General features: G+C 32.4%; 2 protein-coding genes and 3 long non-coding RNA genes across 5 annotated transcripts in view; all 5 read right to left on the bottom strand.

The window, feature by feature from the left end:
• The window catches only part of Nup205 (nuclear pore complex protein Nup205), a 33,610-nt gene extending 26,584 nt beyond the window's left edge, over positions 1–7,026 (bottom strand). Inside the window, exons 1-11 of the mRNA XM_075298575.1 lie at positions 6,919–7,026; positions 6,704–6,852; positions 6,226–6,645; positions 5,606–6,165; positions 5,056–5,547; positions 4,567–4,763; positions 4,240–4,392; positions 3,017–3,218; positions 2,008–2,872; positions 708–1,445; positions 421–625 (exon numbers count right to left, since the gene is read on the bottom strand). Coding sequence (XP_075154690.1) covers positions 421–625; positions 708–1,445; positions 2,008–2,872; positions 3,017–3,218; positions 4,240–4,392; positions 4,567–4,763; positions 5,056–5,547; positions 5,606–6,165; positions 6,226–6,645; positions 6,704–6,852; positions 6,919–6,925 — 3,988 coding nt within the window. The 5' untranslated portion in view covers positions 6,926–7,026. The remainder of the gene's footprint in view (positions 1–420; positions 626–707; positions 1,446–2,007; positions 2,873–3,016; positions 3,219–4,239; positions 4,393–4,566; positions 4,764–5,055; positions 5,548–5,605; positions 6,166–6,225; positions 6,646–6,703; positions 6,853–6,918) is intronic.
• Positions 7,027–7,514: 488 nt separating this feature from the next.
• On the bottom strand, positions 7,515–8,186 carry LOC142228505 (uncharacterized). Its single transcript, XR_012720191.1, has 2 exons — positions 7,808–8,186; positions 7,515–7,740 (listed from the first exon to the last, which is right to left on the bottom strand). It is a non-coding gene; the product is annotated as an uncharacterized LOC142228505 (long non-coding RNA).
• Positions 8,187–9,806: 1,620 nt separating this feature from the next.
• LOC142230242 (uncharacterized) lies at positions 9,807–10,347 on the bottom strand. Its single transcript, XR_012720616.1, has 2 exons — positions 10,078–10,347; positions 9,807–10,020 (listed from the first exon to the last, which is right to left on the bottom strand). It is a non-coding gene; the product is annotated as an uncharacterized LOC142230242 (long non-coding RNA).
• Positions 10,348–11,780: 1,433 nt separating this feature from the next.
• Positions 11,781–21,279, bottom strand: SMC3 (structural maintenance of chromosomes 3). The gene is made up of 6 exons (XM_075298798.1): positions 21,084–21,279; positions 20,904–21,018; positions 18,863–19,002; positions 16,040–18,426; positions 12,247–12,979; positions 11,781–12,082 (listed from the first exon to the last, which is right to left on the bottom strand). The coding sequence occupies exons 1-6, from the start codon at positions 21,096–21,098 to the stop codon at positions 11,870–11,872; spliced, it is 3,603 nt and encodes a 1,200-aa protein (XP_075154913.1). The 5' UTR covers positions 21,099–21,279; the 3' UTR covers positions 11,781–11,869.
• Positions 21,280–25,094: 3,815 nt separating this feature from the next.
• LOC142229401 (uncharacterized) lies at positions 25,095–26,470 on the bottom strand. Its single transcript, XR_012720398.1, has 3 exons — positions 26,087–26,470; positions 25,658–26,021; positions 25,095–25,605 (listed from the first exon to the last, which is right to left on the bottom strand). It is a non-coding gene; the product is annotated as an uncharacterized LOC142229401 (long non-coding RNA).
• Positions 26,471–26,904: the final 434 nt, after the last annotated feature.

The following is a 26,904-nucleotide window of genomic DNA, read 5'->3' as shown; positions in this document are numbered from 1 at the left end:
TCAACTTTTGGTAGATTATTTTGGCACGAGTGGCAACCGCGATCGCAATGCTTGCAGCTCGCACTCTTTCGTCAGCCTTAGGCTACTAAACAAAAATTCGAATAACTTTGTAAATTTTATAGAACTACAATAGGACTTTAAAGAACTAAAATATTTGTTATTAATTCCCACAACCAATTGTCTTAAATCCAAATCAAAGTTAATCATAAAGCAAATCGAAAAACGTTAAATTTTTATATCTCCCAGATAATTCATTATTCAAAGTTATAATTCGAAATTTTAAGACGTTTTTATTAAATTGCTTTTTCAAAAAGAAGGTACAGAAAGCAAATTAATGATGAATTGTTGTGCTTAGGGAATGTTTGTGTTAAATTAATATGGAAAATTTGTATTACACTGTACACAATTCCAAGAACTTACCTTGCTTCGAAGCATTTGAAAAACAGTTTCGCAAATTCACAAGAAGAATCAGTATTGTCTCAGATATTATGGCCGATATCTCTAAAGTTGTTTGGCTAGGTGTTATTTTTAGTAAAATTTTTTGCAGTATTTCAATAATTAATTCTTGCTTCTTAGACAATGCCAAACACGAATTGGGAACACAACTAAATAATACTTCAGACACCTATTTTGAGACAGAAAAAAATTATCAAGAAAATATTTAGTTGTATGGTTGAAAACATTGAAAAATAAGATTTTGTACATACCTGACTCCAAGCTTCAACAAATTTTAAAATAGCAAAGCGTTTAGAACGTTGCTCGTTGATTTGTAAGGCGTAGAGCAGTACCGATTCTATTTCTTGCAAAACCAGTCGTCGTTGGCCGCTTGCAATTGTACTTTGTACTATTTGCAATTCACCATGCAAAGTTGCATGAATTTTCTTCAAATCAATTAATTTATGTCCCTCAGTAGTTTTATATTCACACTCTTTGAATATTTGATCTAGTAAAGATTTTTCAAAAAAGTTCCAATGAGGAATATTTGTGTTGCCTACTTCCAGTTCGATTGAGTTCATTAATTCACACAATAAATTATTTCTCGTAACCGATGTGTTTGTTGTTGTATCAATAATAACTGTTGCATTATTTGCACAGAAATGATTGAGCTCGGTTGAAATTGAATCCTGTTGATTTTTGGTCGTCATACCCAAAAAGAAATCCGAAATATGTTGAAATCTGCTCAACTGACAACTGGAAGCCGTCTGTTTTAATTCAATTGCTATACATTTTAATAGATAACTTATTTGGTTTATAACGTGTGCATTTTCCATCACCAACACAGGTAATTCATTCAAATAGCGGCATAAAAAGTCATTTCTCGTACGTAAAAATCGCAAAATTTGATCGGATGTTTTGGGATTCTCGCACAAGGAATACAAAAGACTGAAGCAGCGTTCCATAATATTTTCCACATTTGCTTGTAAACAATTCGAGTTTCTTTTCATCTATAACAAAAAGTAAAAGGACATTTGACGTGCAAATATTTAAATCTTGGAAGGAGAAAGGCAGAAACCAAACGATTATTCCAGGATAATGGAGGGAGGCAAACTTAGTTTTTATCCAAGAAAATCCTCTCACTCGAGGTGTAGCATTTTCTCCCAAAAGCTTATTCTCATTTTAAGGCATTATTGAAGAATCACTACACCCAGTGAAATTTAAAAATAAAATAAAAGTGTTGGAATACATTGATTTTATTCCAACCCCTGACAAGCAGCCAAGGGAAATTTTGCAAGAACAATTAGAAATATTTTTCGGAGTTATATTGGAAAGGAAGCTGGACACCATCTCCATATTAAAAAAACAGTGTTAGAAAAACCAAGTTTGTCCTATTTGTTCCAAAGAGAAATTTATCAATATTCAAAAAATTATTGGCAGTTTATCGAATATTAACGTTATGACGTTATTGTAAATTTCCGAGAAAGAATGTAAACGAAGTTTGCATTAAATCGTACTTTTATAGATAAGTTATTCTGAAAAAAAATTTAGTTACTTAAACTTGGAACATACCTGTAAATGAATTTCCAAAAGAAACACCAAAGATTTCGTACAGTTAATTCCTAAGTCAAATAAACCCAATCGGTTTTTATTGGTACAATGCGCATCGTTAAGATAATCGAAACCCAAAAGAAATTGTGCGAGATTTGGGGTGGGTTGATATAGACAATCTTGAATTAACATGATTATAGCCTCTTTGATTTGCAAATGCACTTTAGGCGATTCCAAGCCATCGGTTTCAATAGCATCATCAGTCTTTGTTTGTCTTTGTACAAAATCCATTTCCAAGCATTCAACGAAACCATGACGTAGCACAGTTTTAGTAGCCTCATTTTGTGTAAAAATGCCAACTATTTGTGAGTTAACACCTGGCTGATTGGAAACCATATGTAGAATCTTCACAGCTTCAAGGGCATGATGCGGCAACCAATTGAAATATGTCAAAAAGTATGTTGTATTCAGTACATGATCTGGTTTTCGGCTTCTTGGATTTATGTCGAGCATTATTTTATTCAGCCCCGAGAGCAGAACAGCACTGTTGGAAAGTGAATGGGCCTCGAAAAAAATATCTTGATTCTTCAAGCCCAACTTAATTATTTTTAGACAAAGTAGGGCACATTCCTCCAAAGATCCTTTGCCTTTGAATTTTTTGAGGTCGTCTAATTCCATACGAGCATCATCAATAATTTGTAACATTAGACGTAAAGTATCCGACTTTGTTTGTAAATTAAGCATTATATGGTAGCCAGGATGAGGATTAAAATCGATATTGTCTTCAAAATCGCAGGGATTCACTTCATATATTTCCAAAAGATAGTGCAAAAATTTCAAACATTGAGCCCCAATTGACCATCTTTCTGATGGCTGTTTGTAAGTTCTGAAAATAATGGACATTTTTTATCTTGTTTTTATGTTTATCGAAATAGATTAATATTCCAATAACAGTCGATATAAAGTAAATTTTGTTAAATGAGGCATTGACCCACCATGTTGCTACAGAAATTTAAATTCAATTGCATACCTGTTATAGAATTTTAAGAAAATTCCATTAATAACGAATTTTAAATATGGATCCAACCCTGGTTTTCTAGGTCCTGCACCAAGATTCTTAGGTATTACAGTAGAAACTAAAGAATACAACAAATCTAGGATGCCGCTTGTAAGTGGATAATGCTCCATTCTACACTCGTTCTGTTCGATTTCCATTTCTAAATTACATGTATCTGAAAAAGAGAATTTAAATTAAATTCAAATAATATCACTTCTACCGAGCTATGCTTTTACAGATTACATTAATTAATGATAAAAAAATAGAAATATAATTTATAACCTTGCCAAAAATATGTACAGTCAATTTCATAGTTATATATTATCTTGAATATTTGTCGTCTTATGTAATAATCTATTAGGTTTGCAATGGAATAAAAAAAACCAAGCTATCGCGTTAAAGGTTCTGTATGTGGTAGCCTTTACTACGAAAAGGAATTTTGAACGGATTTTAGAACAATTTTTAAACTAGTGAATCGTCATTCAGCAGACGAGTAAAAAATAAGTGTTTTTTATTCAAAATATTTACTACATATATAATTTGATGTTATCGTAATAGGTATCTATTATTAATTGCTAGTACGGTGATCATAATAAAAGCGATTACGGAGTAATAGTCAAGAACAAAAGTGAATGGATGCTTTAATTAAAATTGATCAAACATATACGGTCGTGCGAAATAACAATGTTTTGTATCAAGTATCATGTACATTCACCATATTTTCCCACAGATGAAAATTTATATAATTTTTTCCCTGTCCTCTATCGTGGGCATCGGTAATCTAAGCGTTCCCATCAGAGAATGAACCCGACCCATTTTTGTCAGCGACGGCTGGACGGCTAAGTCGATATAAATATATCTATCCGGTGGCGGACAATTATCAATTAAAAAATCAAACTGAGTTTATCCGAATGGTAAAGTGATTGGGTGTCCAACCAATCTTACCATCAAATTTATAGTTCATTCATATCTTCCGAGGAAGATTTTTGCAAAATTATCATAACAACTTGTGGTTGGGGAATCGAAATACAATATACAGCAATTATAAATAATTCTGATTTAATAAAATATTTTTTGATTATTTGTCGTCAAGATTCGTCGACATATTCGGCGACGTTGGCTGGTCAATATGTTCGGCAGGTGGCTCCATTTTCTGATCCACATATTATGTAGAATATTATGTTTATTCTACTTACCATAAGTCATATTTGAGGGCAAAGTTTTAATGATTTGAGAAGCTTCTAAATTATTCCACAATGGTATAGCAGTTTCCTTCGAACGCCCTAGAGCAGCAAGAGTTTTTAGTATATCAGACTTCAAATAAATGGGGACTGAGCAGCTCAAAAGTCCTGTTTAAATAAGGAATTTATGTTTTTAATATAAATTGTTTTCATTAAATTTTCAATATTTTTCTAAAGTTTACTAATCCGATGATGAGTACATGGGATTAATTACCATATGTATAAAATATAAATTTGCAATCAATTTTTATTTAATATATTTATAGCTATTTTTATACTTACCTATTAAAGTAAACAGTGGATTCCAATTTGGATGTTCGCATATGGCTATACGAGCTACTTCGTCATGTGATGTTACCGCCCGTATCACCTCCAGAACTGCTCTCAAACCCTCAATTTCCTGAGGATTTATATTACGATTGATCATACGACTCCTGTATATTGAGTCACTAGAAGTGTAAAAGTCCTGCTTTAAGTTTCTGAAAACGAAAAATTAAAAAAACAGGTCCACATGTTATTCTTTAATATCAATTCATTTCATCGTATAAAGGTACGTTTGTGACAAACATATTCAAACACCCAAAAAAGAAAATACAGTTGCCGCGGTAGCAAAAACGTAACTAAAAAACGTTGATCGTTGAATAGACCAAATTGCAATAATATAATAAATTGTACAAATTAGATTTTACACAAAATTAGTTTTGTAAGACACCTATAGCAAAAATCACTGCACATTTGATTTTACGGAATAATAATAGTGTAACAACTTACGTGTAATATCTTGATAAGGATGAAAAGAAATGTTCCCAGGACAACGCTGCACTTCCAGTTAAACCTGTGGACTGCTTTAATAGATTAAATGTACTTCTTGATGAGCGTTCGCAGCTTGATAGACCGGCAATCATTTTCAAGTATGGAACAAAGAGTGTCGCGGGCAAAAGTTCACCAGCCAAACGTATAAACTTAAACAGAGACACTGAACGAGTAGTTGTGGCGTAATTTGAGGACGCCTCCAATGGACCCCAGTATTCCGAACACAAAGAAAGTCCTGCTCTATCATCGGCATAAAACTTTCCTATACACAATAAAAGCATTTCGAAGTTGTGATCCAAATTATTTGGTGGTTCCAAGCCTTCTTTTGCAAAACTAAGTACTGTTTTAGATGTTTCGTCCGCTCTTCCACGAAGTTCCGTCACTTTCGAATGCATAAAATCAATAAAATCTCCAAACATTGTATGAAGTCTCAGGTAGAAAAATTGATTCCTATAATGATATATAGACAGTATATAAATATTCGCAGCTCTCCAATTAAAAAGCTTACTGATATATTGCTTCCTTCTCGAGTATGTAACAGTAGATAAATTTAAATATATTTGATGCTATTGCATCGTCCACTAATTGTTCATCATAGTCGGTTATGGACATATGATTATGAGTTTGTTGCGACGCATGGCGTAAACCTGAGATAGCCAAACCAAATGAAAATTTCACCAAATTTACAATTCCATTGTTGCAGTTAGGATTTTCTGCATTCATTAATGCTCCATACATGTGTTGAACGAACTCATGATCTTTAATAATGCTTAGGTTTTGTATTAGGATACTGTCATCTTGTTTTTGCAGGATACTGGTGTCATATGAGTATAACAAGGCCATCAGCATTGTAAGTGTGGTATTTTCCATCTCGCCATTGGCTTCTTTTGCTCTATTTTGTGAAAGACTTTTTAACAATCTTATGGCATTGAACTTTGGCAAACCCCTTTGAGCAGACCAGTTAAACAATGCCGAGGCTAAAGACACTCGAACATCCTCGAACAGTTCTATAACTTGATTTTGATGTTTATTATCACCGAGAGCCCTGTTCTTTGTAAGCATAACTGTCTGCAAATGAAAATGTTTTTAATATTTAAATCATGCTTTTTGAATATTTGAAATAAATACCTCCTTTACAATGTCCAATTCATCCAATAGATCCACAATTCTATCCAAAATATTGGAATCATCAACAAGTGTTTGACAGAAAGATGATACTAATGAGACCAATTGCTTAGGAGACTCAGGTATCCAAGACACTCCGCTGACAATTTGAAATAAATCCCTAATGGAGTTAGCAATAGCTTTCCGGCCATCGTAGTACAAGAGCACAGCAACCAAACCTCTGGGAAGTCCAGGATAATGTATTTGTTGATGCTGAGCAGTACACAACAGCTCCAATGCCAGAAATTCATCTAAATCAAACATATCTGACACTATAATGCTCTCATCAATGAGCTCCTTGGACAACGGAACTCTATTCCCAGCTACAGGTACGCCTTGGGTGACATACGCTCGCAGTTGAGAGCGGTTGGATTCATTTTTAGGCTGAAATTAGTTCTTTATTCACAATTGCAAATTTGATTTTTAAAAACAAAATACAAACCGGATTTCGTAGAAGGTTTACAAAAATTTGTTTGTGCCTCTTGAGATATACTTCCAAGTTAGAAATAGCTGCCTCATTTGGATTTACAATTGTCTGCTCTATTACCTTGTACAGTTGTTTAAAGGGCGACCACATGTCGTCTGGGATTCCTGCATGCACATGACAATGAAACCATCTATTTTAAAGACTTCTAAACAAATTGTATACTTTCTTACCTTCCATGGCTAAATAATTTCAAGTTTTGCAAACCTCGATATGTTAAACAATGCCGGGCATTTGACATGCAACGAGTTATCTTAAAATTAACATACGGCAATACTGGCAACTGAATGCGTTAATTTTTGTTTTATCCGGCATCAATTTGGCATCAATATTTTGTGAAGGCGTTATTTTTTTTGTCCGGCTTTTAATGCCAACTATTTTTTTAACATAAATAGGTCTGTTCGCGTACTTTTCCAGTAAAAAATATCCTGTAAAACTAGTTAGAGAGTACCCTGCCAACATTTTTTGAATTTGGGGGCGCTTCTGAGAATTCCCACTACATCGAAAACAGTCGTATTTTACTCTCTTTGCTTAAAATTGCTGGAAAGTATGCGAACGGCATACTACGTCGAAAACAATCATATACGACATCAAAAACTCGTCGGAAAAGCGCCGTCACTATTGAGAAGTTGTACCACGCCAAGTTACTACAAAAAAGTTTCTCATCAGTGCAATTATTACGTGCCTATTTAGATCAATTTCGAAGGACGCCAATAAGAACCCCTGCAAACTATCAGAAAAAGTGAATTTTAAGGTAATTGTAGAAGAATTATTGTGGTCAAGTAAAACACGATTGTGTAGATGTTTATTGATTTGATTAAACATTTATAATTTCTTATAATGTTATACATAATGTTATACATTTTTCGGTTTATCTCATCACATTTAACATAATTTTTTGCATTAATAGAAGAATGATGTTGAGTTTTAAGTAGCAAGTTACATATTGCAGCGTCTATCAGCCAGTTTGTTTATTTTCGATGGAGACAGCGTGCCTGGAAAAATATTTGAAAAAAGATCACTTTATTCTATTTGGAAAGTCGAAAATTGTTCACCATATACCTTTCACAATTTTAAGCGTAATATCTATGTTTTCAGAACTTTATTTTCGTTTTTATTTAAATAAAATATAACAAGCTGGTTGCGCTTGGCGTTTCACAAAAAATAAAATGGCTCTTCTAACAGTAGTGATGGCATAATACTTTCATGTACATTTTGTACTTTTTGATATGCTTCCCCATCACAGTTCGCGATGGTTGTGGTGACATTTACGAGTCTGTGGTAGCGATGAGGATGAAATGGAACTTTGAAATGTTGGCAGGGCATTTGCATATTCAAAATTTAAGTTTCTAAAACATTAAAAACAGAAAAGGTATCCTTTTTGTTTTAAACTTCCAATTGTAGTTGCGGAATGCGCATTACAGACTATCAGTTATCTCACAAATATAACTTTTATACGACTATCATATCACATTTAACATATTTTTATGCATTAATGGATTTATTGTTTTTATATCTTTCTTTGAGTACATATGGCTGGGGAGCCGATCATGATTAAATTATTAGATTATACTTTTAGTTTTTTTATTTTATATAATTTATAGTTGTATTTAAATTTACTACATCCACTTCTATTCAGATTATAATAAACTTTGTAATACAAATGTATTTAGGCTATGTAGGCTTAGTATTACTGAATAAAAATTGATAAATAAATAAATAAATAAATAAATAAAATAATAAAAGATTGATGTTGAGTTATATTTATGAGAATTTATAAATGTTTAATAAAATTAATAAACATCTAAATAATCGTGTTTTACTTGACCACAATGATTCTTTTACAACTATCTTAAAATGCACTTTCTCTGATTGCTTGAAGGGGCTCTTATTGGCGTCCTTCTAAATGTATTCAGAAGGGCATCTAATAATCGCACTCATGCGATCTTTTTTGTAGTAACTTGGCGTGGTACAACTTCTCAATAGTGGCGGCGCTTTTCCGAGGAGTGTTGGATATCGTATACGACTGTTTTCGACGTAGTGGCGATTCTCATAAGCGCCCCCAAATTCAAAAAATGTTGGCAGGGGTTATGCGCTTTACAGACTATCAGTTATTCCGGACGACAGTGCTCGTGTCGAACATATCCCATATATTGTGCACAATATAAGTTAAGTCCGAAGGCATAATCGATACTGCTGCATGTTTATGGGATCGAGAACACATTTACCGATTATTTAGTCATCGCCGACAAGTCGTATCGATCCGGCACACTGTAAGATTCCTTGCAAACAACGACATTCCGTCCGGAATAACTGATAGTCTGTAAAGCGCATTAAAAGTAATTTGGCATTCTCACCACCCTGCCAGCATTTCAAAGTTCCATTTCATCCTCATCGCTACCACAGACTCGTAAGTGACACTGCAACAATCGCCAACTGTGATAGTATTTTGCCATCACTATTCGCAAGAAAGTACTTTGCCATCACTATTGTTACAAGAGCCATTTTATATTTTGTGAAACAACAAGCACATCTAGCTTCTTATAATTTATTTAAATAAAAATGATAATGAAGTGCTGAAAAGATAGTTATTTCGCTTAAAATTGTGAAAGGTATATTGGTGAACAATTTTTGACTTTCCAAATGGAATAAAGTGATAGTTTTTCAAATATTTTTCCAGACACGCTGCCTCCATTGGAAATAAAAGCACTGGCTGATAGACGCTACAACATGTAACTTGCAACTTGTAACTCAACATCAATCTTTTATTAATGCATAAAAATATGTTAAATGTGATGTGATAGTCCCCTGCCAACATTTTTTGAATTTGGGGACTCTTTTGAGAATCCCCACTACGTCGAAAACAATCATATACGACATCAAAAACTCGTCGGAAAAGCGCCGTCACTATTGAGAAGTTGTACCACGCCAAGTTACTACAAAAATGTTTCGCATGAGTGCAATTATTAGGTGCCTTTATAGATCAATTTAGAACGACGCCAATAAGGGACCCTCCAAACAATCAGAAAAAGTGAATTTTAAGATAGTTGTAAAAGAATCATTGTGGTCGAGTAAAACACGTTTGTTTAGATATTTATTAATTTGATTAAACATTTACAAATTCTTAAAAATATAACATTTGTACCACTATCACATTACATTTAACATAATTTTTGGCATTAATGATTATGTTGAGTTACAAGTAGTGAGTTACATGTTGCTGCGTCTATCAACCAGTGTTTTTATTCCATGGAGGCAGCGTGTCTGTAAAATATCTGAAAAACAATCACTTTATTCCATTTGGAAAATCACCAAATTGTTCACCAATATACCTTTCACAATTTTAAGCGTATAATCTATGTTTTCAGAACTTTATATTCGTTTTTATTTAATTAAAATATAACAAGCTGGTTGCGCTTGGCGTTTCACAAAAAAATGGCTTTTTTAACAGTAGGGATGGCAAATTACTTGCATGTACTTTTTGATGTACCTTTTCATGATGGTTGAAGTGACATTTACGAGTCTGTGGTAACGATGAGGTTGAAATGGAACTTTGAAATGCTGGCAGGGTCGTATAACCCCCATTTTCACGAAGCTCCGTTAGTGCTACGTTAGCTAACGAAATTTTAAACCGTACTATGGACATGTCTGTCATCTTGTCTATATATTTCATATGCCAGTTAGAAACTTAACTGCTAAAAATTTTTCAGTTAAAGTTAACCGGAGAGAAGATATTTCGATTTTACTTTCTGCTAAGTGGGAGTTAAAGTCTAACGGAGATACATGAAAACGGCCGTAAATGTTATATTTATGAGAATTTATAAATGTTTAATAAAATCAATAAACATCTAAACAATCGTGTTTTACTTGACCACAATGTTTCTTTTACAACTATCTTAAAATGCACTTTGTCTGATTGTTTGAAGGGGCTCTTATTGGCGTCCTTCTAAATGTATCCAGAAGGGCACCTAATAATTGCACTCATGCGATACTTTTTGGTAGTAACTTGGCGTGGTACAACTTCTCAATAGTGACGGCGCTTTTCCGAGGAGTTTTGGATATCGTATATGACTGTTTTCGACGTAGTGGGGATTCTCAGAAGCGCCCCCAAATTCAAAAAATGTTGGCAGGGCATGCATGTTTTGAAAATTTTCCCTTTATAAGCATTTCAAAATGAGTCGTTTACCCCATCAAGTTAAAAACTATACTACCATACTAAAATCAAGTTAAAAACACAAGTTTACCACCAAAACACGCCAATTTTATAATGTAAACGCCCCTAATTTGGAATATGCTCTGACTGAACATACTCTATTCAAAATATGCTTGGTGAGAACGCCATATAAGATTGTAGCACGCCGCGGAGCCGTCTTGTCGATTGGGAAAAAATTTGACAGTTTCACATTTAAAGGCCGTTTACACGGTGAATTGTGTACAGTTCAAATTGAACTAAATTTCTACTAAATATATACTAAATTTATGTAAAATATCAGAACACCGTTGGGCGGTTAAAAAAGACTGAATAAATTCTCAAATTTTTCACTTTTAAGCGCTGTTCACTCGGTCTTTAGTTATATAGTGAAAAACTCAAATTGAAATAAAAGCTATGCAGTACAACATATGCGACAACTACAACTGGTACCGCCCTCGTTGCAGTCGGGCCTACGGTCCGTGGCGGACACAGGGTTTTCAACCCTGTCCAAGGACTGCAAACCCCCATTTGGAGTAGGCTTATTTCACTAAAAACTCGAAAATACCAACTCCAAAGGGCTACAACAACAACAACTGGTAGGAAATGACCCACCACATGGACTCTGAAATGCAAAAAACTTTATATTTAAGGGATGTTTTTCTACAAAGGGTTACAAAAGTTGCAACTATTAACCCATAAACATTGATTTTTTATATGAATATATAAAAGTTGTCCTAAATGGGAAGACAGCTGTTTCCTCAACCTCATTGGGTCCCTTTATTTGACAATATTCATTTATCTACATAGTAATTGAAAGTATCGACAATTTAAGCAAGACGAATGTTTAAAAAGCATTACCACATTAAATGTTTATTTTACACTTTTTCTTACATATATCGAATATATTTTATAATTAAAACGTAATATAATATTTATGCATGGGTATTGTCGTCTTCAACGAAATCTTTAGCCTGCTCTCGTGTAACGCAATCTATGTGGCTTACTTTATTCCTAAACCGAACGCCATAAAATTTGTGGGCATTTTCCAATAATTCCGGCCGAAATGTTGTGGTAATAAATTGAGCCTTATCGCTCAACTCGTGAATCATGTCCGCGACAGCCTTTCTGTGTTGTGCATCTAAAGCCTAAAAGTATACCCAAGTATGTGATGTTATTAGTCATGAAAAATAAGTAGTAAATATATTCAATTTGTATATAATGAAGCCAACAGATATATATCCTTGTGCAATAGTAATGTGTAGCATATTTTACACTTGTCAATTTGAGATTGACGTATTTTAATATTTACCTGGTCAATTTCATCAAAAAGATAAAAAGGGGCAGGATCGCACTTCTGAATAGCAAATATAAGAGCCAATGCAACCAACGATTTTTGGCCGCCAGATAGCTGGTTCATTTCTCTCATTTCTGCTTCAATGCCGGTAAATGACACACGTATTCCAATTCCTGTAAATGCATCCGAATTGGCGACCTCGCGATCTGACACATCTCCTTCATTATCCTTTGTTTTTAGTATTAAATACCCAGCTCCTTGTGGTACTAATTTTTTGAATACCAGAGTAAAATTCTTTGCCACTTGCTTGAATGTAAATTGTATAGCTTCCACTTTTTGCATCTCGAGTGATTGCATCAATTCTCGAATTTTTTGGTCTCCAACATCCAATTCTTCTTTCCTCTTATACAATTTTTCTTTTTGTTCGGAGAAACTTAAAAATTGATCCAAGGCCTTCTTGTTCACATGATTATATTTTTTGAGATGATGGTTAGCTTTCTCCAATTCTTTAAACAAATTTTTTAAGGACATTTTAGCATAGGTTGGGTCCGTTTGGGGCAATGCGCCCAGAGATGCAATTTTTTCAGTATATTCATCGATTTTTTGAAGAAGTAAATTCTCTTTGGCGGCCCATTTTTCAACTTTTTTGGAATCTTCGTTAATTTTTTCTTCGACTTCCTTTTCAGCTTTTATCCAATTTTCTAATTCCACTTGTAATGTTTTCTGTGAATGTACGGCTTCTTGGACCCTGTGACATGAACAACAAAAATATTTCGTTATAATTAATCAATATTTATTTTCTGCTAAATTATTAGAATTAGATACTATAAATCCAAAATTAATAAAATTGTACATCTAACACGGTCATTGATATCAAATCAAAAATTATCGATGCATTTCTAATATTCTAAATTTATTATGATATTACTAAATTAAAATAGTAGATGTGAATTGCTTTGTACGCTGAAAAATATTGTAGTGAGGCCAAAGAGTTCACGTCCTTAAAATACGAACGCAAATTTTGGTTATAATAGCATTTGTGAATTTCTCTTATATAAACTTTTTTCCTTATCCAAAAGCCGATAAAATCGCTTTGTCCTTATAGTTAAGTGATTCAACTTAAAAATGGGTATCTTTACATGAAAGAAGGCTGGGGTCAATTCAAAAAAATTCTTAAAACTAAAGGTTAACATAAAAATAGTAAGCTACGATGAGCCCATCGTAAAAGGTAAACAAAACACTACTAATGTTGTCGTTAGAATTGTTGTTGTGTCCTTGAAACCAGTTTCAAATAGTTATCACAGTAGTTGTTGTTGACTAGAAACAAGACATTGTGTGATCGTTCACCAATCAGGTGAATTCAGCAATTCCTCTAAAAATAGATTTCAATCTGTTGTAGCAGTAATGTAATAACAAATTGAAATCGAAAAAATAAGATTAAGGGATTGTAGCTATATGAGAAGATGATGCACAGTGGTGGTGGAAAAATGATTGAACTTGGGAGAAATGATTTTCGTGTGTAATTTCCATAAGAAATTAGCATATAAGACCCAAATTGAATCACCTCACCCAGCCAGATCTTACTAGAGACTATGGAAATGTGGATTAGCCAACACTGAAACATATGTATAGTCAGGCTTGTAAAATGGGTATCTGGCATTTTCTATTCAATAGCATAATAATACCAATTCCTTAATCTTCATGTCCAATAGCTCGCATTGTAATTAATTAAAGAAAAAGTCTTTAAATTTGTGGAGTTTTTGTATCTTGACCACAAACCAAAAAAGCGTTCAAAACTAGAAGATGTTTTTCAACACTTTATTTTAAAAACGTATACATAGAATAATTTCTACTTGAAGTCGAGTCTGAATTTGGAAATTTAAATTGTCGTTAGCGCGTTTTTAAAGCTCTTTGATAGCTCATGAAGAAAAAGCTGAAAAACGAATAAATTCCAATTCGGAATCAATACCAAAATCAATAGTGTACAAAATCTTTGGAACCGGACATGCTTTTTTCAGTGTATGTAAGAAAAAATTGGGGCATTAGAGGGTTAATGGAATGGATTTACTTTTACGAAAATTGGACCACAATAGGTTTGTTTAGGTAATTTTCCAATAAAAGTTATTCAGTGTAAACTTGCAAGATAGTAAGAATGGGTTTTATTCTCTTAGGTAAAATTAGTAGAAGTGTACACGTTCACGAATTTATCATTAATTCAGCGGTTTTAAACTAATCAAAACGAAAGATATTTATATTTTCTAATTCTAGTGCAATTGGATTTGTTGATGATTAAACAGCTGATAATTGCAAATCTTTACTGGGAAAAATGTTTTTAGTGAAATATAAACGAAGGACAACCAGTAAAAATGTGTGATAGTAATCAAAACGTATCGAGTACGCAAACAGAGCTAATATGATTTAAATATTGTTATAGTCTCGCAGAAGTAAAATGAATACAATTAAAGTAATATGCATTTTAAGTGAAATAAAGCCTTTAAGTTTGCTAAATTTCAATCAAAAATGTAACTTTTGATACAAAAAAAAATTTAGCCTTTTTTCTAGCTATTTTTAGAATTCTTTAGCTTTTTTGGGCAAATCTAGCGGTTTTTGGTGAAACAATTCTGGCAACGCTGATCGTAAATGCAGACAACGTCACAGATTTTTTCCGTATTTAAATAACGAAAATCAAATTTTTGTATATCAAAGATTTTTCGATGTTAGATAATCCAAAGTTGATAAATCAATTTTAGCCATCAAAAGATAATATTAATAATGAAAATTAGAAGTCTACTATTAGTTTTTTTGCAGTCTCTGTTTACTTGTTATCCTTTTGCTTTTGTATCAGATTTTTTTAAACAGAAGATATGAATATCGAATACCAATTTTACCTCCTTAAGGTGGGTATTAAGTTTGATGAAAATTTTATTAAAACTTGATGGGAAATATCCCAAAGCAACCTTTCACAAAGTTTATATTATTTTTAATGGATTATTAAAGAAAAGTAATAGTGGAAAATTGCGATTTTAGCAGCTAAACTTGAACTTAATACTCCCTTAAACTCGAACTTAATACTCACTTTTAAGGTGGGTATTAAGTTCGTGTTTATTTGTGCAAATTTTATAGGGAATAGCCCAAAGCAAATTTTCACAAAGGTTGTATTCCTTAAAGTGGTTTATTAAAGAAAAGTAATCGTGAAAAATGGCGATTTTAGCTGCTAAACTCGACCTTAATACCCACCTTTAGCCGCAAAATCGCAATTGTTCACGATTACTTTTCTTAAATAATCAATTTTAAAGAATAAAAACTCTATGAAAAGTAGCTTTGGGCTATTCTCCTTCAAGTTATAATAAAATTTGCATAAAAAAGGTATAATTTTATACTTATTTTACAACTTTTTTTAATTTTGCTGCTAAACTCGAACTTAGTACTCATCGTTATACATAACAGTTGCCAAAAAATGTGTTGCAAAAATCGTGTGCGATGTACTCGTAGCAAATGTGGCAACCACATTGTTATGAATGCTAACCGAGATGTGGGTGGAAAGCGCCGACAATTTGCCGGAGGATGAATATCACTTGATGCTATACGACGGCTATAAGCAGAAATTTCGACGCAAAAGATTTGATTTCTTCTTGGTCTTTTACTATTTATTAAATCATGGCATAATTGCCCAGTTATCGTAATTACGCACACTTGGTTTTTCCCCATTTGGGAAAACATAATGCAAACTTTTGGAGATTTTCAAGGAGGCAATTAAACGAAGATTACTATATATATTTAAGTGTATCATAAAGATATTTGTAATTACCTTTTTTCCGTTTCCTCCAAGTCTTGATTTACTTTTTTTATACGTTTCTCTGCAGCACATAGTTCGGTTTTGCAATTTATCAATTTTCTTTTTCGGTCTTCTACTGATATCTCTTGCAGTGCTTGAATCAATTCATCCCTTCTTCTAAATAAGTTATTCACTAATAAATTGTCCAGTTTATTCTTTATAACCTCAAGCTGCATACGCTGGGTAAAGGCTTCCTTGTTTTCTTGATTTAATTTTCTTATATCTTCATTAAGTTGGTCTATTTCTTTTTGATCGTGTACTGATAATGTAGACATTAATTCCTGGTTCAATTCGACTTCTAACCCAGATTTGGTACTATTCATTGCATCGAGACTGGATTTACACTGAGCCAGAGATCTCTCTTTCGGAGTCCGATATTTTTCAATTCGCACCAGTTCCTCTTTCATTAAACGAATTTCACCTTGCACCTTCTCAAAAATATCCTTTGATTTTCCTTGTTTCGTTTCTGTTTTTTGCATTTCGGAAACGACTGCGTTAATATTATTTTCTATTTGTTTCAGTTCGTTCCGAATTCTAGTTAACTCCTTTTCAAAGTCTCGAATCTGTGCTGTTAATTCCGTACGCTTTTTTTGCATTTCCAAACGTGATCGAGACGTATTAAAGTATCCTCCTGTAAGCGATCCTTTAGAAGAAACTTGATCTCCATCCAAAGTCACACAATCTAAACCGGTACATTTGGCTAACTCTGTGGCTCTTTCTAAATTTCTACATATCAATGTCTTTCCAAATATGTAGCACAATGCCTTTCCATGTTGCTCATCGTATTTTAATTTCGAAATCATTGGAATTGAGTCTGGATCATCGGGATAGTCATGATTTTTTACTTGCAATCGGTTTAATGGCATAAATGTTACCTCTCCCGGCAATTTAAGTTTATTCATTTCCTTTAATATCTGTGTTCCTACTTTGTCAGACTCAACAATATGATGGAATAGCCTGTTACCAGCGGTCACTTCAACTGCCGTATATATAGTCTTATCACAACTAAAATTTTCAATTACTGGGCCATAATAAGCATTTGCAATGTCTGCGCATTGACCGCCTCTTTCTAGAAATGAGTCTAAAACTTTTCTAACAGAATCGCGTCCATTCAATATGGGTTTTCCTGCCATGCTTCGTAGTGCCTGATCTGTTTTTGATAGTTCCTCTTTATGAGATTGCAACTGTTGGGTCATTTGGGTCTCTTTCCTCCACAACTCATTTCTCGTAGCTTGGTAGTGGTCTTTCGTTTTTTTAAGTTCATAATATTTTTTGTTGTGTTCGTCTATTTGGAATCGAAGTTGTTCCAATTCTGCGGTATGTTCTTCAATTTTTCGCCCTAAATCTTTTTCCGCATTCGCGTCTTTTTTGAGATCTTCGACTAATTTTGAGTGGTGATTTATTTTGTCCTTAATTTGTTTACTTATTGATTTCAATTCGTTTTGTATCCAGCGATCGCGATCTTCACGGGAGGAGAATTGGGATCCTCGTCCTTGTTTTGCGTACAACTCTTTTCGTTTCTGTTCTTTTAAAGCAAGCTCACGAGAGCATTCTTCCTCTTTTCGCTTCATTGCCTCATATTTAGGTTTGACGTCTTCAAGTTCTCTTTCTTTTTCGCTAATGGTCACCTTAAGTTTCTTCAATTCCTGATCTGCGCGTTCCTTAGATTTATTATCACCTTGGACTTCGTCATTCAGATCCACAATGGTCAAATCTAATTTAGTTTTTTCGCGCAAAAGTTGTTGCTGCTCTGTTAGAAGTATTGAACGTTCTTCCTTAGTACTTTGGACATTCTTCTTTGCATCCTTCAAGTTTTTTTGAATTTCCTTAATTTTCTCTTGTGCTTTTTGAATTTCCAAATTGTACACTTTTTTCTTATCAAAAGATGACTTTCGTTGCTGTTGAATGTCTTCTAAAGATTTTTTCGTATCCTTCAATTCAGTTTCGTGTATTATGTACTCCAGTGTGCGCCGCGCCTTGTCCCACTTTTGATACTCTTTGAGTTCCTCCTTTTCTTCTTCAAGTGTCTTTAATCTGTCTTCTATTGTTTTAAGGTATTCTGAAATCTTTTCAAGTTTGCCTTCAGTTTCGCGAAGTATATTAAGTGACTCTTCTTTTCTTTCATCATATACTCGAGTTCCAGCTACTTCACGTAATAATTTCAACCTATATGAGTCAGCTGCGGTGGCCATTTGGTTAATTTTTCCTTGTTTCACAATATAATAAGGATTTGAATTAGAAAAGCCAGCAGATTCCAATAAGTTGACAACTTCAGTGCGAGGAACAACCTTTTTATTCAAAAAATATTGATCTTTTTTGGCGCCAATTACACGTCGTAAGAATATTTCATCTTTGTCAATCTTCATGAAATAATATGTTAATATATGCGAATATATAAAGATATTAAATATAGTATCAGTATCAGAAATCAAACTGTTTAGAAATTTAAAATTACTTTGTTTTCATATTGTATTTTAATTTTGAGTATTTTAGTTGATATCGGTTAAATTAACTTTATTCAACTTTGATTAAAATAATAATTAAATCAACTCAGGTTTTAATTTAATATGTTTATAAATGATGTAATTGTTTTCTGTGTGTTTAGGACCCAAATTTCAATTTCAATTTAATTTTCTTTAATTTTTATAAAATTCTATAAAATATTTGAGATACATATTAAATGCATCATATTTGGGGCAATAAATTAAAAAAATAGTATGTGTGGATTCAAAAACTATTTATACATTTCATTTAAATACCTAATATATTTAGAGATATTAATTACATTACACTTACAGGCACTCTATTATCAGAATTGTCAAATACTATTTCCACGTATGCTGATATAACTCTGGCGCCAGTACCTTCGTGCAGCAGACCTTGACGCTGCTCGGGTCGTAAATGAGTAAATTCATCACTTAAAACAAACTGGATAGCTAAGAAAGATATATACTTTGTATTGTTTGATTTTTTATTTTTAATATAAATTTGGGAGTCACCGTGGCACATTGGTAAGCATGCCCGCCTTGCATACTGAGGGTTAAGGATTTAATCGCAATCTCGATCAAAAACCACAAAATGTTTTCAGAGTTTGATTATCCCCACTCAGTAATGCAGGATACATTTCTGAGCCTTTCAAAGATTCTCTAAATGGTTTCATCGCAATTTGGACTCGCATATAAGAAAGAATTAATTTATCCAATTAAATTAAAATTTAATCGCAAAAATAATAGTATCTTTTACCAATGCCAACTAAAAAATTCTATTATACAAATATTTGATCAATTAAATTTTTAATTAGAAAACCGTAAATTTTTTTCTGTATGCGTTATATGAATTGTATACACGAAAAAGCATTTTATGGCTCGAATAGCAAAACTAATTAACAGAGGTATGTTCTGCTCTAACCAATGATAGATTTATTTTTTGATCACTAGGAAAAATATCAAATGGTCTTCCTGACCAATTTGCTTTATCTAAAATTAAAACAACCACTTGTGGCATTATCACTCACAGCTACCATAGACCAACCAACCTAACCTAAGGAAGGTATAGACATCTCAAGTGAATTCACAGCGCTGTAGTTTGTCTGCACACCGTAGATAGCTCTTTTTCGTCTGTAATAGTGATTTTTTAATTTGGCTTTAATTTGTTTTCTTTCCTTTGTTCTCTTCATGAAACGCCAAATATTGAAAAAAACATACAAAATTCTATACATCTACACCTTTTTTGTAATGCAAATTGGCTGATTTGTTTGGTTATTCTCGTTTTCCAAAAAGAAATTGAGTCACTTGACTGCGCAATTGAGTGGAATGACTGCGCACTGCAAATAAACAAAACCATGGTGAATTGTCAAACGATGTCTTTATATAATCTTGGTTTATGCAGCTACCATACGATACCAATTTTGTTCAGATAGGATAGGAAAAAACAAAGGAGATATTTTAAAATTTTTTTTACCCTTTCTAGGGCTATATCTTAAGACCCGCGTACTTCCCCCGGCTATGGATCACTTCGTTGGAATCAGCCACCGAATGACACACCATATATGAAATTTACGCAATTCGGTGAGGGGCGGTCGAGTTTTCTCGTCTGCTTATTTAGAGGACATGGTGCTTTAAGTGAGATGTTGATGGATTTTGTAATCTGCCCCAAACCCTTTAAATATTCTGCACAAGGTTAAAATTCATCTCTGGCATTTCAGTACCATCTCATTTCTTTAAATAGGGTCTTTGTAGCAGTAACAGCCAGCTTGAAATTGGTAAAACTATGATCTGAGAAAATATTTTCTAATATGACTCCAAATCCGATGCTAATCTTTGTGCTGCTATAATATAATGATAACGTCCAAAATATAATGCTTGTTTCTAGAGGCAAGCAAGTTAATCTCCCATGTTCGGTTAGTACGCAAAACAAACTCTGTTCGCGGAACCTAATAATATTACAGCTTTCCAATACATTATGATGCACATTAAATTCAAATTCAAACATTTATTTATTTAATCATTATCATCACATCCCAATATGAGTTTTGTTTCAAGTAGCCCTCAAGCAATGGTAGCTTATTATTTCAGGCTCACTATGGACGCCACAGTTGGTGAACTTCTATTTTTATTAATAAACGTATGTTAAGTTTAAAGGGACCAAATTTGTGTAACAGAATCCGACCGGCATGTCTACTATGTGTGGAACCATATAGAGAAGCTTCAGAGTAGTCAGAAATGTCTTAATGGCGGAAGATTAACCACTGTTTTGACCTTCCAAGGAAATACATGCTGGCTTGCCAAGATTTACTAGCAAGACTATCCAGACAAATAAATATGGTATTTTTACTTACCATAAAAGAAGTTGCTTTTACCAGACCCATTTCTGCCAACAACTACATTATGTCTCTTATCAAAAGGTTCTACAACCGTCTGATCTTTGTAACTTTTAAATCCTTGGATTATTATCTGAATAAGAAAAACATAATAAGTACTATTTATATGCGCCAAATCTTTAAAGTATCACAGTTTACCTGTTTTATATGCATGGTGAGCACGAATCACGTATTTCCAGCGTAATTACAATAGGGCCCCGTATTAAAAAACTTTATCGTAATACAAATAAATTATTTCTTGATGGGAATAATACGTCGGCAATTGTTAAATGTTATTAAACATTTCAATAGTTATTAAACATCTGAGAAAAGATGGATTTACGTTTAAGAAGAAATGCACAATAGTAGCATACAAAGATAATTCTCAACAAGATAGCGAATTATTATCTCCTTAGCGAAGGCACAAGTATTGATACAACAGATGGCGCTGAGAGTCTCTATTAGGCCCACCAATGTTTTTCATGAGGCGTTCGCGTTTTACACCGTTCATACTATAAGTTTATACGTATGATAATGCCCCTGTCCAACATTTCGAGACCACCCAATAAACACAAACGTTTGAAAAATGATAAATTTCAACAATTTTTCAAACATTTTTTCAAAGGATTAGGGTAATATTCGAGTAAAGAAATTGTTGAGAAAATCGCGTTCTCAACAAAAAACAGACATTACCCTCAACAGTAAAATTCAACACATTAGCAATGATTTCTCAAGACTTATTCTCATACTGAAATGCATCGCTACTCAATAATTTCTCAAACAATTTTCGATGGGAGTCAAATTAAAAACTAACATTGTTGCATATACTTTTCAACCAAAATTTGTATAAATGATATTCCCACTTTTAATTGAAAGTCGAAGCTAAAATTCTATGAATTTTGTATAATTTATTCATTTTCGTCAAAATAAAATATATAATAATACACTACACTACATAATACATTACAATACTAATTGAAAAATAAATACACCCAGAAAAAAGTGCCTTCGAAACTAAAGGAAAAAATGTTCATCAATTTAGTTTAGCCATTTTATTTGCATTCAGTTAAATTTTTGTGTGAAATAATAACATTTACTTGTTTCAGTAAAAAAATCCTAAACTGAAAGCAGTTAGGAATAGTTCATTAACTAGAATAAGGCATGGCATTTTACTAATACTGTTTTCTTCGCTGGGTATAAGAATTTACTACTGAAAAAGAAAATTTTATTCACTGATAACAAAGCATTCGTAAAAATAAACAAAAACCGAACTAAAACCAAGTTTCAAATTTAGTAAGATTTCTTATAAAATGATAATTCTGACTTCCTTTATTATAGAAAGCTTATCATACATACGAATAACACTTGGAATAGAAAATTGTTTTAGTTCATTCGTACTAAGAAGTATTCAATCCTTTCAAAACTTAAGGAAACACACTTGTTAGAATATGGGAAAATTTCCTACATTTCTTTTATTTACCTGTAATCGATACCTGTCATCGATGTGTTTGCGCGTGGGTTGTTTCATGATACAATGATTATAAGGTAGCCTTATTCCGTCAGGTGACTTTGAACGGCTCATCATAATGTCAAAAATATTGTATACATTTTTAAATTATGTTGTAATTAACGTCTTAAATTTAAATTGTATTTGACATTCGGAGAAACAAAATTCAACGGAAAATGCGAAAGTGTTGTCTGGATACAGAAATTCCAAAATTATTGCACGCGTTTGAATATTTCCACTCACAATGTATTTCCATACCAAACAAAAAAAACATTTCTCATGAGCAACACAAAATCAAAACAAACATTTTTGTATTTGTTTATTTACTTTTTACCGACATTTAGTTTGACGTTATGATGAGCTGCTTTTATGTTTTTGTTGTTATTTTTGTTCTACAGAGGCTACCTTACAATCATTGTATCATGGGTTGTTTTTTTTTAGTTGGAATCACGTTGTTATGGTATACGGAGAGATTGTTAAAAAATAATATTGTAAAATAATATAACAAAAAACAAATAAAATATATAAAATATTTGTTATTTTAAATTAGTGAGAAAAATGTTCGTTTTTTTTTTTAAATTGGTTTATAAACAAAGAAAACACCAGCAGAATAACAACCCTTCATTCGACTTGATTTTGAAATCTTCAATTATTAGGTAATATTCAGTGACGCTAACCTTTTGTGAAAAATTGGTTTAGGATTTTTTTTGTTTATATTTGTAGGTATTGAAATTGTAAAAGGCAGCAACTTATTCAAAGTGAAAGGTACTAGAAGAAGAAAAAAATGTGTTTTAATATTTCAAGGCCAGTCGATGCTGTTGATTCTAAATAAATATATTTAATATATTAATAAAACATGTATTTTATTGAAGAAAAAATTGCTTACATAAATACATAAAATTGTATTTAAAAACGAAGGTAAGCAGTTCTAAATTTGAAGTAAAAAGTTTAAAGATTTTAGTTTAGATTTAAATTTAGTGACTTCTCTAAAATGTTGATTTATTTTTCATATTAACTTACCAATTATTATAAACTATTTGAAGCAGTTCCAGTTAATTGTCCAACATTTTCATCGGTCAGCTTTTTAATGTTTTCAGGAACGTATAATCCATAATTTTAGTTTTCGGCAAAGAGATATACATTTAGTGACTTCCTTAACATATTATTTCCTTTTTTATTTTCACTTACCTATTATTATAAACTATTTGGAGTTAATTCAGTTATATGTCTATTTTTTTTATTTCTTCCAATTGACCACGAACTTCGTTGTACAAAGAAGTATTAAAAACCACATGGTTTTTTCGTTGCATGTAGGGTAGTGTTTTGTCAAAGTTTTCTCATATTATCTTCAAAGATTTCGTCAACATTTTGGCAAATTGGAAGCAATTCGCAAACAATTTGAAGATGTATTGAAGATGAGCTTTTTCAAGTAAAGTTGAATTTATGTTGAAAATTACATTTACCCTTAAACTGAAAAGTTGTTGCAGTTGAAAAACGCTCATCCTGTGTTTATTGGGCAGAGAATGAGTCAGCCCGATTAAGTTTCAGGCTCACTTAAACTATTCAGTCCATTGTGATACCAGAGATTGAAGCCAACCCATTTTTATCGGCGACGGCTGCGGCCAATTATTCATTATAAAATCAATTTGGAGTTATTCGAATGGCAATAAGATTAGTTGTACAACCAATCTTACAATCACATTTATATTTCATTAAAATTTTCTGAGCTAAATTTTTGCAAAATTATTATAGCAACTTGATAATGACGAATTTTGGGTGGAAAATCAAACATTTTAACAAAAATTACACTAGTTTACAAAAAAAATCATGTATATGAGAGGCAACATTTCTTATGTATTTTGATCTGCTAAATTCGAAAAAAAAAATAAAAAAACTCTTTATGGAACAGATTTTGACATATCCCGTAATTTTTAGTTTTTCTCTTCTCTTTTCTCTTTTTTCATTAAACACCCAATAAATACAAACGTTTGAAAAATACTAAAATTCAATAATTTTTCAAACATTTTTTCAAAGGATTAGGGTAATATTCAAGTTGAGAAATTGTTGAGAAAATCGCGTTCTCAACAAAAAACAGACATTACCCTCAACAGTAAAATTCAACACAATAAGGCCGGTATGCACCTCTAGCGAAAATTTTCATTCCCATAAGAAATGCATTGCTATTTATGCTAACGAAATTTTCGGTAGCGTTCAATTTCGTAAGCTGGTACGCACCTCTAATGAAAATAACAGGGTTGTCAAAAGCATATTTTGGCAGCAAACATTTAATTTATTACAATCATTGTGTGCGTAAAAGTTTTAAAAGGTCTGTAAATAATAAACAATTTATTTGAGGAATATTTGGAACCTATATTAACAATTTTTAAAAGCGATTAGCTGGTTTAAAATTTGTGTACACGGCCCTGTTTTTTTGTTGTAGACTTAAATAAATTTTTGCTACCGAAAATTTCGCTAGAGGTGCATACCGGCCTATAGCAATAATTTCTCAATTGTAATCTTCAAATTGAAATGCATCGCTACTCAATAATTTCTCAAACAGTTTTCAATGTGATAAAAATAAAAAATTAGCATTGTTGCGAATACTTTCAAACCACAATTTGTATGAAAGTCAATCCTAGTTCTAACTGAAAGTCAATACTAAATTTCTAGAGATTTTGTAAATTTTATTATTTTTTTCGTTAACAAATATAATAGTCTTAAAAATAACATTAATAATATATAAAAATAATAATATAATACCAATCAAAATGTAATTATCTTATTAAACGTATTAATAAATAAAACTATGAATACAACTTTAAATATCTTAAACATTTTTACATGTATAATTCCATTTCCTCCATAATGTTGGTGTCAAATAACTATTAATTAATATCCTGGCAATTTGAAATAATTACTATCGAGGAACTTGCTGGCTTGTGTGTTAGAATAGATTCCAGCAAGAGGAAATCACAAAATATCAAACTGATGACGGGATGTAAATTGATGTAATGCACATTTTCATCCAGAAGTCCTTGATATAGGAATTGTTGCACTTTGTTTTAATTGGTTGCACCTTGTAAGTTTTCTGAAAACTTTTCTTTGTTTTTCCCTTCATCGGTTTTTCATCGGCCAACATCTTCCAAGAATATACCATCCAATGATTTTAGTTTTCTGCAAAACAATCGAGTTTTGTGATTTCCATTATGTTTTCATTTTGACTTACCAATTTGTATTTCTTCCAACTGACCACGTACTTCGTGTTTTCCTCAAGAACGTTGGTTTTACAAAATTGTTGTTATTAAAATACTGGCAATTTTCAGGAACTTGATGACTAGATAATTGGAATAAATTTCCAGCAATTTCAATTCACAAAATAACAAATTAAACCGATGATGCGATGTAAATTAAACTATCGATGTGATGCGAATTATCATCCAGTAGTTGTTGATATGGAAAAGAATAAATACCAAGTTTTTTTGGTTGCACTTTGATTTATGGAAACTTTCTCTTCTCGATAAGCCACTATAATTTTTCATCGGCCAGTCTCTTAATGTGTCCAAGAATCACCATCCAAATATTTTAGTTGTCTGCAAAGAGATTTGATTTTAGTGACTTCCTTAAAGTTTTCATTTCGTGTTTTAATTTTACTTACCAATTATTATAAGCAATTTCAATTGATTATTAAAAAATGTCCACATTTTTTTATTTCTTCCACGAACTTTGTTGTCCAAAGTAGTATTGAAAACCATGTGGTTTTTCGTCAACAAATAAGAACAAAAAAAAAAAAAAAACAAACAACAAAACTTTAAATATCTTAAACATTATTAGTAAACACTTGCATTGATAATTCGATTTCCTTCCTTTTGGTTCCTTCCTTTTGGTTCCTTCCTTTTATTAACATGCGAGCAATTTGAAATTAGGAACGTACTGGACCGCGTGTGAGAATTGATTTTTAGCAGAAGGAATTCACAAACTATCCATTTTAAACTGATAATAGCATATGAATTAAACTGACGATGTGATGCACATTTTCATCCAGAAGTTGTTGATTATTATTATAAACTATACAAACACCGACATTCCGTCCGGAATAACTGATAGTCTGTAAAGCGCATTACAGATTATCAGTTATACCGGGCGGAATGTCGGTGTTTGTAAAGAATCATAAAGTGTGTCGGATCGATACGACTTGTCGGCGATGACTAAATAATCGGTAAATGTGTTAACGATCCCATAAACATGCAGCAGTATCGATTATGCCTTCGGACTCAACTTATAATGTGCACAATATATGGGATATGTTCGACACGAGCACTGTCGTCCGGTATAACTGATAGTTTGTAAAGCGCATAAGGCGTAAGCGGATTTTATGGGCTTTAGCTTAAGATTACTGGCGGACCTGGAAAACGTTAATTTAAGGAGTCTGCTAATGTTTTTGGAACAATCTGGTTGATTCAACAGAAGGAAATA

Source organism: Haematobia irritans, chromosome 3, assembly GCF_050003625.1.
Source record: "Haematobia irritans isolate KBUSLIRL chromosome 3, ASM5000362v1, whole genome shotgun sequence".
In the NCBI taxonomy this organism is placed as follows: Eukaryota; Metazoa; Arthropoda; class Insecta; order Diptera; family Muscidae; genus Haematobia; species Haematobia irritans.
This window is presented reverse-complemented; position numbering and strand designations above follow the sequence as displayed.